Here is a 16,156-nt window from a genome sequence, read left to right on the forward strand (position 1 = left end):
ATATATATATATATATATTCGGTTTTGATTCGTCTAGAATCAAACTGTAGGGCCTATGACAAAGCCACCGCATGCGTCCTCGGGTTGCGGATAGAGGGTCCCTGTACCAAGGGTTTCTGCTCAATATGGTTACAATAATAAATAGGCAGTCGCGGACAATTGTCCAGGGGTGGTCCCGAAGGAACTAACCCCCAAGCGGAGGTGTGAAAACCGTACCGAAAGCTGAATGGCACCTGGGTGAGGTGTCTAGAACGGTGACTCTGGGAAACCGGGCGATCTCTCAAATTATGCAGCCTTATCCTTGCATGCGGGGCTCTGCAAGGATGTACGCACCCCTTCCCCTAGCTTCTCGTGGAAACAATGACAACACCAAACATAGTTGTAGTAATTGCGGTTCAAAACAACATATCGCGCAGGGCTCCCGACAATGGGTCGGACAACAATGCCGACCAATCTAGAGCTGGGGGAGCCAATGAAAATGGAATCAATGCGATGGATCGACGGGATCTCGTAACCTTTGGGTGGACGGAGCAACTGAATCACGACTTGCTAGACTGCTACGATGCGAGTGTGGCCCGTGAACGGGGTTACATGGCACGGCTGCATGCTCTGTGGTGCGAGAAACACCCGGAGCTATCGCACTTTTCGCAGCAATGTCTGCTAAACCATGCTGAACTACTCCATAAAAGGGGCTATGTAAGCGGCACGCCTACTCTACCACAGCTAGAACAAGCCGGCAACAAAGAAATAGAGGCGACACTAAGACCAAATGCGGGCAGGCATCCAATAGATGAACAGCGATGCTTTACGACCCGGAGAAACATCAACACCAAGGTTTCTCTCAAGCCCAAAGATCTGGCTGAAATGGATGACGAGCGTCGTGGACATTTTTCCGGTGAATCCGACATCTGGGCTATCAATTATTGTGTGTATAATGCAGCGAGAGCTTTGGCCGATGCGAACCGTAAAACAAAACCAGCGGCTGATCATAAGACCAAAAGACGAATGCATCAACTTGCGATAAAGATAGGCTGGGCAAGACAGTACGCGTCCCGCAGTCAATGTGTGATTGACTACATCACATCTGGCAGGAATTTTACCGCCAAGGTTCGAAAGTTCGCGTGCGAACTCCGGACCCGTTATTACACACTTAACAAGTCAAAGCTGCTGACCATCAGGCAGCATGTTGTTGAGAGAATACGGATACTATCTGACGCCAAGGGAAGTCTAGAGCGGAGGGAGAGGTGGGTCAGAGAAAATCAACAGTTTCTCTCTGACCCATCTCGACTTTTCCAAGACCTTCCAGTTACTGTCGGACACCCACCCAAACCAGAGTAGGTCGAAGTATTTTGGAGAGAAGTCTACGAAGTTCCGCATAGACTGGACGAAGACTAAGAAAATATAAATAGCTTCAAGGAGTTAAGTGTTGCCCTCATGACACCTGATAAAGAATGCCCACCCATCACTACCAAGGAGGTGAAAAAAATATTAGGAGGGATGAAGAACTATTCCGCACCGGGACCAGATTGTATCAAAACCTTCTGGTGGAAGAAGTTTTTTTAACCCGTCAGCATTTGGCCCGTATTTTCACCTCATATTTGAAGTCGGAAGAGCCGATTCCAGAGTGATTGCTGGAAGGGCGCACAATATTCCTGCCGAAAATAGGCAACTTAGCTGACCCGAAGAACTACAGGCCCTTAACTTATATGAACACGCTTTATAAGATATTCACAGCTATCCTAAACGATAGGATGTTCAGGCAATCGAACCTGTGTGGCAAGAAATGTATGAACAACGAGGCTCAAGGAAAGGCGTAGCCGGATGTCAGTAGAACCTGCTCATCGATAGATGTGTCTGCGAAGATGCAGCATTCTACCAGCGTGACCTATCGATGTCCTGGATTGATTATCGGAAAGCTTTCGATTCTACATCCCATAGACTTTTCATCTGTCTTTTGGAAATCTTAAATGTTCATCCGCAAATAGTTGGGTGCATAGAGAGGTTGATGCTGCTTTGGAAAATCAGATTTACTATCTCATCTGGAAAAAATCGTGTGACAACTAACAAGGTCACGTTTCAGAGAGGTGTCTTTCAGGGCGACACCATGAGCCCACTCCTTTTTTGCCTTACATTATTGCCACTATCTCTAGCACTGCGCCATTCCGACGGGTACTTGTGCGGAAAACCTGCAGATCGAAAGTAAAAGGTCACTCATGTATTTTACTTGGACGATCTTAAGATCTATGCTAAAAACAAAGAGCAACTTCATCTAGCTCTGGGGATTTTCGAACGATATACTAAGGAAATTGGAATGGATTTTGGGTTAGACAAATGTGCCAAAGTTTATTTGAAGCGAGGAAAACTTAATGGCATCCCTGAAGATCCTGAGCTCGTTGATAGAAGCGCCATACGACACCTTTGCGCTGGAGAGACTTATATATACCGGGGCGTGCCACAGAGCCGCATTCAGGATGTGACATTTATAAAGGATCCTCTCCGAAGCAGATACAAACGTCTCATCCGACAGATTTGGTCTTCCGAACTGTCGGTGAGGAACAAAGTATCTGCAACGAACATGCTTGCCGTCCCGTACTACTCTATTCATTTGGAGTAGTTCCCTGGACGAAGAACGAGCTCAGATCTCTTGATATCGGGACAAGAAATGTTATGCACATGAACAAAAGCATGCATCTTAAGTCTTCCGTTCCGCGACTGTACATTTCACGCCGTCAAGGGGGTCGCGGAATTTTGAGTCTTGAATATCTTCACAACAAGATTATTCTGGGTACAGCACAAAGAGTTGCAAATGGAAGAGACCCTCTTCTTAAAATGGTCAGGAATCACGAAGAAGTAAGCAACGGAGCATTTCTGCACAAAGCAGAGGAGGCTGCTGCAATACTCCGACTTGACCTCAGTATTAGGGGTGAGCAAAATGCATCAAATCTAATCTATCGCGAGTACTCACTCCTGAAAGCTTGGATTAAGAAAGCACAAGAGAAAAACTTTCGTGAGCATCTCCTCGATAAGAGGATGCACGGTATCTTCCACAGAAATGTGAAGGATCAGTGAATGTCTTGTGAGCTAACGTTTGCTTTCCTTAAATCGCCCGGATTGAAGTCTGGTACAGAGGGTTTTATTTTTGCTTGCCAAGACGGTGTCATTTTCACCTTAACACACCGTCGCCACATTTTGAGCCAAGACATTCCCGATGATAGCTGCAGGGCGTGCCATGCACACCCCGAGCATTTAGCTCACATACTATTTAGTTGTCCAACACACGCGGGAACGACCTACATTCAAAGGCACAATGCGGCACTAAGAGTGCTTTATTACCATCTTTGTCACTCCTACGGCATTCACCTTAATATCGCTCCTCTAAATGCTCCTAGGGAAATTGAGTCAATTGTCGAGAATAGGAAGTGTGGTATATACTGGAACTTTATATTCTCTACAATTGTTTCTGTTGCTCACTCGAGGTCTGACATGTTTCTTCTTGACTTCGAGAAGCGAACCATGTTCGTTATCGAATTTTCGGCACCAGCTGACAAAAACATCATAGCCAAGGAGAATAAAAAGAAAGATAGGTATCAAGACCTTATAAGGGAGTTGCAACAATTGTTCCCGGAATATTCTGTTAAACTGATCGTCCTTATCATCGGCGATCTTGGAGGTGCCAAGCTTTCACTTGCTAATAGCCTAAAAAGCATCCCTGCGTATCAACAATATGCTAGAACACTTGCGGGAAAAATGCAGAAAGCGGTTGTCTTTGGGTCACTCCGTATTCTTAGGGTGCACGAGGCTTTTGCTGGATCATCGTATTGATTCCTTTACAGACTGTAACCACCTATCTCACGGTTGTGAGACGTGGTTGTGGCTGAAATTTTACCGCGATTTCGCCGGGAGCGGGTGCTAGTCTGAAAAATTGCACCCGCTTCCAGCGAAATATATATATGTGTGTGTGTGTGTGTGTGTATGTGTGTGTGTGTGCATATATATACAACAAGTTATTTTTTCCTTTGCGCTATTAATATAATGATTCTAAGATAATACGGGATTTCAAAACGCGGAAAAAAGTTTAGGAGCAGCTTGGTCGTCATTCGTGAAGTCGGAAGTGCTCAGGTTCCTGCTCGTGCATTTTCGGGTCTACGTGAGACTTGTCTATGCAGCATGTAACAGAGACAAATCACCGAGACGCTACGTTTGCATGCGTTTCTCTCAGATAAGAAGGTGATGGAGGCCGAAAAACCGACGTAGTTGTCACAATTGTTGGCACAAATATGGAAATAATATATATGTTGTATCGGCCCAACACTAAATATACTTATCAACTAATGGCTGGCTCAGTCGATCGTGTAGTCGAATGATTTCATGAGTCATCCGTTCGGTACACCTGCTTGTCCTCGTCTAACTCACGGGCGTATCAATATTATTATTCGCCCGTTCCTTTAATTGTTTATTCTAATTTATTTCTCGTTATATTTTTCTAGATATTGAGTCTAATTATTATTAAAATTCTTATTTGCGTAAAAATTGCAGCGATTTCGATTTCTATAATTTCCGCAATAATTAAAATTATTGCGATTATGTTTTCGATAATCCTACTTAAAATATTTGATAAAAATTAAACAATAATCTATAGTAATTTAATTTACCTTAGTGTAACAGATCCAAAAATTCTATTAACTCTCTGCAGGTTTTCGATTAAAACATGCCAAATGCGGCCGGTTATTAATTTCCCTAGTGAACCCTTAAATCTTTCTGGTGAACCCGGTTATACACCTTGCTGCCTGATGATCAAGAAAGTTTCTTACAGTGCCACCTGTGTTTAATAAAACCGCCTTAACAATTACTGCCAATACCCTACTGACTCCTAAGTGTACAGGATGTTCAGTACATCTTGCGTACACATAGCATGTAGCCGAAATCACAATAGGATGAATAGATGCATGATGCACGTTTCTCCATATGGTTTTTACTTGATGCTTCAACTAGCTATACTTGTGGATCTTGGTTGTAAAAGTTGACTGCAAATTTTGGTTAAGTTGGCAACTGGATAAGCAATATTGATGAGGTAGACTCTTTTACCTTTTTTCTTGCATCACGATTTCAGCTCAATTAGCCCAGATGTAATGATACTTTTGGATAGTAACATCCCAATATAAGATGTAATCTTCGCGTTCTAAAACAGGCATTGGTATGTACCTATAGAAAGGCATCCAGTCGTTCAAGAATCCTTGGTTCAGGGCAAATCGTGGATGTGTAATGCCCGCTACATCATTATATCTGTGCGTATATTCTCTATTAGTCATTAAGCGACAGCCACCAATAATATCCTCGATGGATTGGTTGGTATCTCTACATTATCGGCACTGGTTCACCACGTCTTGATGTAACACGTTGTTGTGATAATTCCTGGTGCTGAAAACCTTACCCTGTATCGCAATGATAAATCCTTCCGTCTTTGGATACAGAACACCCTTTCTTAGCCAAATATTGGATGCCTTACCCTCCACTTTATGTTGATCTAATGTTTTGGGATGCTCGCCTTAGATAGCCTTCTGCTTCTATTGTATTTCTAATTCGTCTATGGTTTCTACCCTGATATTCAAAAAGATTGCCTTTACAGATGGATCTGTAAAGCATGACATTTCGATTCTTTTTAAAACAGTCTCGGAACTATATAACTTGTGACTGATACAGTTTTTTGACATTTACCGTTCCTCTATACCCTATAGGCCATCGTAGAACTACGCTTTTAATCGCTAACATTTTGTAGTGTAGGCAGTCGTTAGGCTTGTCTTAACTATCGTATGCTAAGTGTCCTTAGATTCAAGAATATCTAGATATTTATATCACTAGCCCGACACCATTTTCTCGATGTCATTTTCAAACTCGTTCTCTAGATCCGCGGTCCCTAATTCTCTTATGATTAAATGCACTGTTCTGCATTTATCTAGTCCGAACTCCATGTGGGTATAATTGGAAAACTGCTTTGTGGCATAGACTACTTGCTGCAGTTTCTGGGCTCCACTAGCGTACAGCTTTAGGTCATCCATGCACAGAAGATGGGTCGCTTGATAATCATCCTCATTATCATGAATTCTGAACATATGAGCCATGCTCTGCCGTGTTTTCCTCAAGGGCTTCAACGCTAAACAGAATCGTAGTGCACTGAAGGAGTCTCCTTGGAATATATTCGTCATTCTTTGTTCTTTTGTAAAAATGTCATTCTCGTCACAATGAGAAAATACCTTATCTTCAATGATAGTTGTAAGACATTTATAAATTGTTGAAAGACAGGCTATCGGTAAAAACTCAGGTGGATTTGTGCGTCCGGTTTTTCAGTTAACATATACGTAGTACCCTGATTCATAAATCCTGGCATCAGATTTTGGTGCTCAATGATCTTCTAAACAGACCTCGCCAAGGCATGATACACACTCGTCAGGTATTTATACCAGAAGTTATGCCCTATGTCCGGACCTGGAGCTTTCCAGTTACTAGCCCTTTTTAAGACCGCTAAAACACCTTAAGCTGTGATGTTTGTCAGCTGCATTTCCAGGTTTGGACACTATTTTACCCCTCACATCCCCTGCAGATAGCCTTTTTTCAACCCTTACATCATTTATTATTACGAGAACCACCCTTGTCCACCATGAAAGCCTAAACTTCTGACCACAAAACTACCCCACTCCCTTGCAAACCTTAACTCACTTTCCCTATTTAGCCTAAATCCGGCACCACAACTACACTGTAAATTAATGTTGAACTGTCCAACTTAACCCTTACAACCGTACTCACCTCCTAGGCTTCAACGCTCACACTGCACTTGCACCTTCCACACAAAACTCTGTAAACACTTTTCACCGCCTGTCATTGCACACTTTCTCACTACCGCCACCAACAAGCAATTCTGCTATCATGTATAAATTTTGGTGCCATAACTTACAGAGTTATGAACCTGAAAGAAAAGTAAGGCAATTATACTTTACCAAAAAGGAAACTAGGTAAGACGTAGATTTCATTGGTTATGACATAAGCGAACTTACTCCTTTCTATCTTTTCACCCATAATTTTAAACCAATTTTTAATTATAAATTTGCGGAAATTAAACTATTCCTAGTGTCGAAACCTATAATTGAGTCTACTATTTCTGACCTCATGTTTGGTTATTGATTCAATTAATTTTCGGTTTTAATTTAAATTCGTGTGGTTCCCTGGAGCGAATTTTGTATTTGCGAGGAGATTTCTCCTTCATTATTCATAATGTGTCCCCTAGGGGTTTACGTCACTTCCATTTTCTACAATCTTTTCATCTACACATTTTTTTATCAAATTTTACCATTACCATTTACAATTATTTACAACTATTTACAGAAGGTCTTATATCTCTATTCCCTGCGATAGGGGAATGTAAGACTTGTTAGCAAGCGAGTGAGCCACGGATCGAAAGCAAGAGTGCAAGCAAGAAACAGAATGAGAACGCAAACGCATCTTAGTCTACTTATTCTATTACGTAACCATTGCTTACAATCTTTACGCTTCTAATCTAAGCGACTGCTGTTTCCTTTTTCATTCACTTTTCTTGTACCTTCAATTTTCCATTTTTTCCCATGCATTCTTTTATTCTCTCTCATGCGCTCCTCTCGCACCCTCCAACTCCTGCATGCATTCTGCTCCTAATCCATCCTCCTCATACATGCTTCCATGTTTTCTCTTCTCAGTCACATACTTTACATTTTCTGTTCTCTTCTTTTTCTTAATACATTCTCTCCATTACCTCGTTTCCCAATCTAAATCTTGCTATTCTGGTCCAACTTCTTTCCGCCCATCCCTTTTCTAATTTCTTTGGGACTTCTTTCATTTTTATCATCTTATACGATTTATTGTATTTTGATTTCTCAATCACCCCCCATCTTTCCATTACTTGTGTTTTTCTATCTAGAATTAGAGAACTCCCTCCTTTCTTCTATCCATCTCGTGAATTCTCTGGCATTTGAGTTCAGTTTATTCCCATTTAAGTATTTCTCTCATCCTATAAATAATCTTGCTATTCCTTCTTTATCCTCTGCCATGAACACTATATCTTCTGCGCATTCCATGTATCTATACTCCTCTTACCAACTAGAGATTATATACTGCTTGCTTTCCAACCTTTACCCTGCTTTTTGTTCCTCTACAAATTTTGGATACTCTTTTTATTAATCTCTCTTGAAGTCCCAGAACATTGCTATCACTGCCCGCCTTTTCCTTTTAATGATCTTATTTAGCAGATAGTTCAGAGCATATATGTTTATCAATCACCCCGATCCCTTTTTTAAACCCTGTCGGATTTTGGTGTTTCATCTTTTTCTATCAACATCTTTTCTTAACCTCTACGAGAAAGTAGTCACATATACGCCATACAATTTTGGCATTAGTGTCACTCCTCTATGATATTAAACCTCTTTCACTTTGCCTTTTTTCATTATGGGTACCACTAATACTTCTTTCCATAACTTTGGTCACCCCTTTCCTCTCCCTGTTCTATCACAAATTATCCATGCCTATTCGTTGAGTTCCGTCTCTCCATATTTCTATACATCATGCGGAATCTCTTCTATACAAGGTGACTTTCCATCTTTCTTCATTCCTAACACCTTGACTATTTGTTCCCTTGTTATATCCCCTTTCTCACATCTTTTTCTACCATATTTTGCTACCTTCCTAACATGTCTCTCTACTCCTCCTAGCAAATGAAAAACATATTTTTTCTTATCTGCCAATTCAATATCTTGGTTGACTCTTTTTATTTTTTCTTTCTTTCTCTTTCTCTCTCTCTCTCTCTCTCTCTATTTACTAGCTTCCCAACCTCTTCTTTCATCCTAGCTTCATCTGCCTCTTTCTTAAATCCTCTCCCATTTTAATATTTCTGACCTTTTCTCTAAACCGTTATTTTCCTTTTCTTGACCAATCCCGTTTTCCTACATTTTTTACCTCTGCGCCCTCTTTATTCATACTGCAATTACTTTTTCTTTCTCTAATGTCACTATTAAGGGAAAGTGATTCAAATCAATATAACCTCCTACCTCTAGTTTCTTGACCTTCTATCTTACTTCATCATCTACTATCACCTAATCAATTATACTTCCCCTTTCTCCTCCTAAGCGTGTATATTCTTCTTTCTCACCTCCCTCTATATTCCTGTGTATGATAAATCATGCAAACTCCTCCTCTATTTCCTATTTCCGCATTTAAATCCCCATCTATTATAAGCCAAATCTCTTCTTTACTTTCTTCCGTCATTTCTTTTTTCTTCTTTGCTTTCTCCTTCGTATCACGTTTCACGTAAGTCTCCACTATCTTCCCCACCTCTCCTACCATCCTTAGCTCTTATACTGTTATTCCTTCTCTTCCCTTAATCTCCCCCATTTCTTCTCATCTAGCTACGTATGTATCATGATTACTACATCCTATTCCGTCAAATTTCTTTTCCATTCTATCACCCGTTCCTTCACCTCCTAGTTTTCTGGCACCTTCTTTTTTACTACTTCTTTCTTTGCTTCATCCGAATTCCACCATACTTCGTCCATCTGTATTCTCCCATATTTAACCTATTTTCATTTACCCTTTTTTCTTTCCTCTTCTCCCATTTTCCTTAACGTATACTGCATCTTTTTCATGTACCCATGTCAAATCATTGTCTATTCTCTGCGAGCTTCCATATAACATCCTCTTCTTCGTCATTACTTCCCTCTTATATTCCCATTTCTTTAGTTTCAACAGTACCATTCTCTTCCCTCTTCGCTTTTCCCTTTCTACACTTCTTACTTCAACTATCTCAACCTCCATTTTTCCTTGCCTTTCTTTCTCCGTACTCCCACTCTCGCCCACACCAAAATCATGGTTCAAATTCTCTATTTTCAACTTTCACACAAATCTGTCTCTATCAACAAATATATCTTTATCTCCTATTCAATCTTACAATCCTCCAATCAACCGCTCACAGCCAAACCGTTATACACACTTCCACAATCCATTCACCTCAAATTTCACTACAAATATCAGAAAAACCCAGCGTTAACAATTCCCATTACTTTACACTGTCATGCCGGAAACGGAAGTACTCGAAGACTTTCTTAATTTGGCTTATAATATTGTTGACCGATTCTAAATCTATTTATCAATTTGTTCTTTTTAATTCCCTTATGTATATTTTCTGCTTCTTTGTCCCTTATTCCTAAAACCTGTCTATAAGCCTACTTCGTTCTAATTCTCGCCTTTATACTCTAAAGTTAATGTATTGATCTTTTAAATGGACTTATTTTTCAGAAAAAACAGAGCGCTGTTTGCTAGCCGTGAAATTTGTCAAGCATCTTGTGTTTGTCCTCTTCTTTCTAATCACTTCTGTTATTAATTTGCTGGTCAGTTTAAAGTGAATGCAATTTAATGGACATTCTAGGAGCTGTTTTTAGCCCCAAACACTTTATTTTTTATTTACTCAATCCAGTAATTTGCTTCTGAGATGAAATGATTTATTAATTCAGAAATCAATTATATCAGAATGTGTTCAATCATCTTAGATAGATTTCCACAATATGACTTGAATTTTCAAAAAATGTGAAAGATAAGTTTCTGAGCCTCCATTTGTTAAATGAGTTAAAAAGAAACCTTCTTCTCACATATTTGAAAGTCAAACAAGTACCACAAATTCGCTCTAGTCCAAAATTGGAGTCAATATTTTGGTTTCAAATTATGTGATTTTTTTTTGTTTTCCTTAGGAAGTTTAAAATCAATAATAATTGTTCAATTTTCAGACTTAATGAAAACTATTGCTGAAAAGCTGGGAGACCTATTTAAAAGCTCAGCCTAACAATAAAGATTTTTACCAAGACTTTTACGCATGCTTAATCGATCAGAGTTCACGGAAGGAAAGGCGTCCAGGCTATGGACTCACCAAGTTAAGAATTAATTTTTCGCCGTCACTGCACTGCTATATGAGAAGTATCACAAACTTTCAGGCAGCCTACTATAGTAAAGAGCCTGAACCAATGTTGCAGAAAAGTTATTTCAAAGAACACGCTTGTTTAGAATTTTTATCTGCAAGCCATTTAACAGCTGTAATTACAGGCTGCTGTCTCATTACATACTGGCATATTATTCAATACCAGTCCATTAATGGAAGCATGAAGAAGTTGATGTAAAATAATTGTAATATGAAGAAAATGTGTAGAGATAATTTAAAAAATATAGCTCAGTTTTCAACGTTATAGCCCTAATCACCCTCATTTTGATTCCACTTAACATCTTTATCACCTCCCTAATTTCTTACTAAATTTCTTATATCAGTACCAGCTAACCTATACACGCCGAGCACAATAGTGGAGGAGCATTCCAAGACAGTAGAGTTTATAGAGATTCGAAACGAGTTGGAAAGCCCCTGAGCCCTTGAAAATAAAACTTCTAATTTTGATTTTTTAGATACGCATTCGTGTTGAAAATATTATTACGCATCTTGTCTTTATATAGAAAAAGTTGTAGCTAATTAATTTTTTTAATTATTTAGATATTTTTTTTATCTGATGAAAATATTAAGTATTTGTTTACTTCAACTCGCGACGAATTCAGAACTTTAAAATATTTTTAAGTAAAGCTAATAAGAAGTGTGCACTGATATCTTCTGCAACCGATGACGTTAACAAATTTAAGAACGTTCATTTGAAAATAGTTAATTATACATTGTTGAGGCGTTGCACAATTCGTGCGCAAACAAGCCGATGTTGACTTGGAGTAGGGTCAGCGATTTTTTAAATTTAAATTCAATAAGAAATATATAATCTTTTATTTTCTTTCTGATTGCAATATTTAAACGTTGCCATTTCTAAAGACATGAGCTTCATAAAAGTCTTGAAAATAAAAAATCTCTACACGTTTCCTTTCTTATATCTAATGTCTTACCTTAACTTAAGAAATGAATAACAATTTCTCAATGAGGAGAAATGGGTAAATTTATTTTTGTCATCCGTTCCAAATGAACATGTGACATCAAATATGTGACGTAAATTCATTATGTTCGTATATTAGGTACAAATTGAAGTAGTTCTTTAATAAATTTTAAATTCCCAACCTCAATGTTGACATATCTAAATATAATAATAATTTGAAGTCATTTTTTTAATAAACAAATTCGGGAAGCTATGATCATCTTAGTTGGAATTTTTTAGAATAAAATGGTATACCAAATTTATAACCTAAAGCAATACTTTCTGCAATGTCAGTCGGAATTTCTTTATTTGAAAATTTAAAGCATTTTGAACATTTGAAATTTTTTTCTTAAAATTTTAAAAAATTTTCTCAAAGTTTTTTATACATGGGTATAAGACTTAAAAATGATACAGAAACAATCTTAGCTGAACCGAAGAATCACAGGCCAATCACTTGTCTGAACACAAGGTATAAGATATTCACAACTAACCTAAATGATAACATTTTTTGGGCAATCGAACCTGTATGACAAGAAATATATGAACAACGTGGCTTAAAGGAAGGGTGTAGCAAGATACTGGGAGAACCTCCTTATCGATATATGTGTCTGCAAATACGCAGCATTCTACCAGCGTGACCTATCTGGCTGGATTGATCACCGGAAAGCTTTCGATTCGTTCTCCCATAGACTTATCATCTGTCTTTTGGAAAGCTTAAAGATTCATTCGCAAATCGTGAGGTGCATAGAGAGATTGAAGCCGGTTTTTGCAAAATCAGATTTAATGTCTTATCTGGAAAAAAACGTGTAACAACTATCAAGATTACCTTTCAGAGAGGTGTCCTTCAGGGCGGCACCATGAGCTCACTCCTCTTTTGCTTCATATTATTGCCACTATCTGTAACACTTCGCCATTTCGACGGGTACTTTTGCATCAAACCTGCAGAGCAAAAGTACACGCACACTCATGTACTTTACATGGACGATCTTAAGATCTATGCTAAAAACAAAGAGCAATTACATCTAGATCTAGGGATTGTCGAACGATATAATAAGGAAATAGGAATGGAATTTGGGTTAGACAAATGCGCCAAGGTTTATTTTAAGCGAGGAAAAGTTAGTAGCACCCCTGAAGACCCTGAGTTCGTCGATAGAAGCGCTATACCACACCTTTGCGCTGGAGTGACTGATACACACCTGTGCGTGCTACAGAGCGGAATTCAGGATGTAGCATTTATAAAGGATACTCTTCGACGCAGATACAAGCTAACTTTTGCTTTTCTTAAATCACCCGGATTAAGATCGGGAACCGAGAGTTTCATTTTGGTATGTCAAGAGAGTGTCATTTCCACCTTAACATACTGTCGCTACATTTTCAGCCAAGACATTCCTGATGATAGAACAACCTATATACAAAAGCACAATGCGACACTATGCATGCCTTATTATTATCATTAAGAAGGGAACCATGTTCATTTTCGAATTTGTAGCACCATCTGACAAAAACGTCATAGCCCAGGAGAATGAAAAGACCTAAATTTACCAATTATTTTAATGAAATTTTTTAACTGGACACAAATTACACGTGCACACGAAAACTCGGTCAGGTTGGATTTCATTCCTAACCTCCAAAAGATGATGAAAGCTGGAACATTCATAGAAAGATTTAGAAAGATAAGAAGTTATATGTTTTAAGGGTCGTTGAGTCAAAAGTTAGAGGTCATTTGACTCGGCGAGATCGCATTTAGTTCATAACCTTGAAAGAAATTAATTTAAGCACCGTAGCACCCTCACGTCCATCTGCAAGGCAGCGCGCCTTCGCTGGCCTCGTTACCTCAACAAATATGAGAACGAATCATTTTACACATCCCCGTTCGGGGCAGTTGACATCGTCACAGTATCTGTCAAGACATCAGAATATTGTGCTATAGATTAATAGCCATGTTCACAGAATGATTAACAAGTTCTACGTACAGGACGCTGAATACAAACAATTTATGTCGAGAGCAGTGTAATGGCTTTAAGTGATCATAATGGTAATGAATGAAATGCGACTTTGTTGAGTAAAATGTCCTTTAAATTTAGACTCAGCGATTTTGAAAACAGATAACAGCTTAGCTTTCTGGGTGTTTCCATAAATGTTCCAACTTTCATCATTTTTTTGAGGTTAGAAATGAAATTCGACCTAGCTGAATCAAACCAACCACGCATTCGGATTCAGCGACCAACAAACTTATAGAAATGCTTATCTAGTTTTGTGGAAAAGACGTTTTTTTCGTGTTACTGTGCTATCGAGCGCGAAGCGCGAGTGTCGCAATGAGAACGTAATCGTTAAAGCCTTCGTAGACTTCTTCTTCGTAGACATTTATTTAAAATAAAATTTATGCCTTATAAGGTAGTTGCGTTGATTGTACCCGAAATATTCTGCTAAAATAATCGTCCTTATCAGCGGCGCTCTTGGAGGTGCCAAGCTTCCACTACTTAATTGCCTTAAATGCATTCCTGTGTGTCAATAATATGCTAAAAAACTTGAGATAAAAATGCTACCAACGAATTCGCGGTATATATATATATAATTTTATAGATGCATGCGGTGCAAACATTTCTTTCAGTGAAAATGCGAATTACAGAAGATTCCTTTTGCAGTTACCTCGTTTGGAGGCATGAAAGCTGTCTTGCGGTGATATCTGTTCAATTTGTGCACTAAGTCTTGATTTCGGAAGGATATCTCTGTTAGCATTGATCTTTTCGACTGCATAGCGAAAGGCCACTTCTTGTTTGTTGTCTGTTGGATGAAATAGCCCACCTAGAAAGTTAAATATAGATTACGTACTTCTACGTTAAAATAAACTAGGTATATGTAAAGGCGGATTAAGGTCCTTCAAAAGTATAATTAGTATTAAGGGGATCGATAAATCCTTTAGTTCGGCGCGTCGGAAAAATTTGCTTGAAAAAGTTTGAACTATGGTGAATGTGTCACGAATACGTAGTCATCTCACTCTAGGGTCTAAATAGTTGGGACCCTAGACAACTATGAAACAATTACGATCAAAGTCGATTATCTTTTAAAAGAATAGTAAAATGTTCGATTCAGCAAAATTATAAGAGATTATCATTCATTATATGAGGATATTTTTATAGGGAATGACCGGCGAACTCGTTAAGAAAATGAAACCTCTATGTAAAAAGAAGAAGCAACTCATAACAAAATCATGCACGCCCTCTCATCCCGTATGTCAGCTAATAAAAGCTTAAAATGTTACACATACCGTGCCCTTAATGCGGGTCCTCTGAATTCATTAGGTAAATGAATACAACTTCTAAATGTTACGTAAGTTTTAATCCCTATGGAATGTGAGTCCCGCAACTCAAAAAGTGAAAGCTGTACAGGTTTCAAATTTTACTCAGGGCTTACCCCCAAGAAATTGGTGAGCCTTGAATTCCAGCAGGTCTGCCCTCACAGCTTCGCGTACTACACAGTACGTGCGGGTGATCTCATGTCTACAGAGAAGATAATTCCCACTGTAGAAACCCTCAATGGACGGGATTACGTGGGTACACAAGGTATTATCAAAACTGTGAAGTGCATATGCCGTTTATTTGAAACAAAGTTGGTCAGCCGCGCGCAAAGCAACTCTTTAAATTGAAGATAAATCCGCAATAACACACGATACAATGAACGTTAGAGTCGATATCGGGATTCGAATCAGACCCTGAAAACCGAATTCTTCTAAAAAGGCTCAAGGCGAAGCTCTCAAAACTGAGGCATGAGACATCGATTTTTAATAGTAGCGGAAGTACCTATGATTCATCGAATGGATATCGTCTTTTTTGTTTATGCTATTCCTATTACTTATCTTTTAGATTGGTTTCGTTTATTCACGGTTTGCACCTTTTAAACATTGCTACACATAGTTTTATGCATATGAGACTGAATGAAAAAGAAAAATATAAGATAAAATACATCTTTTTAAATTCTTAAAATATAAGATAAGGTTTACTGATACATTAAATGTATATGTCAATATCGTATGATATTTTTTTCATTGAATTAAATGATATACAAATAGATGATTACATGGTATGCTTTCCGTAGTCTGTTCTATAGTCGGGTACACGAAATAGTTCACCATCTGCTCGAAGATATCTAGATAGTATTGTGAATTTAAACAGGTAACAACAACCAACTTTCTA

The 16,156-nt window shown here is 38.6% G+C and overlaps 1 protein-coding gene across 2 annotated transcripts in view; it reads right to left on the reverse strand.

The window, feature by feature from the left end:
* LOC117169694 (glutamate receptor ionotropic, kainate 2) overlaps positions 1–16,156 on the reverse strand; it is a 659,604-nt gene that overhangs the window by 513,242 nt on the left and 130,206 nt on the right. For both annotated transcript variants that reach the window (XM_033356181.1, XM_033356180.1), the window contains exon 3: positions 14,613–14,768. In XM_033356181.1, the coding sequence (XP_033212072.1) occupies positions 14,613–14,768 (156 nt within the window). The remainder of the gene's footprint in view (positions 1–14,612; positions 14,769–16,156) is intronic.

Source organism: Belonocnema kinseyi, chromosome 3 (genome assembly GCF_010883055.1).
Source record: "Belonocnema kinseyi isolate 2016_QV_RU_SX_M_011 chromosome 3, B_treatae_v1, whole genome shotgun sequence".
NCBI lineage: Eukaryota > Metazoa > Arthropoda > Insecta > Hymenoptera > Cynipidae > Belonocnema > Belonocnema kinseyi.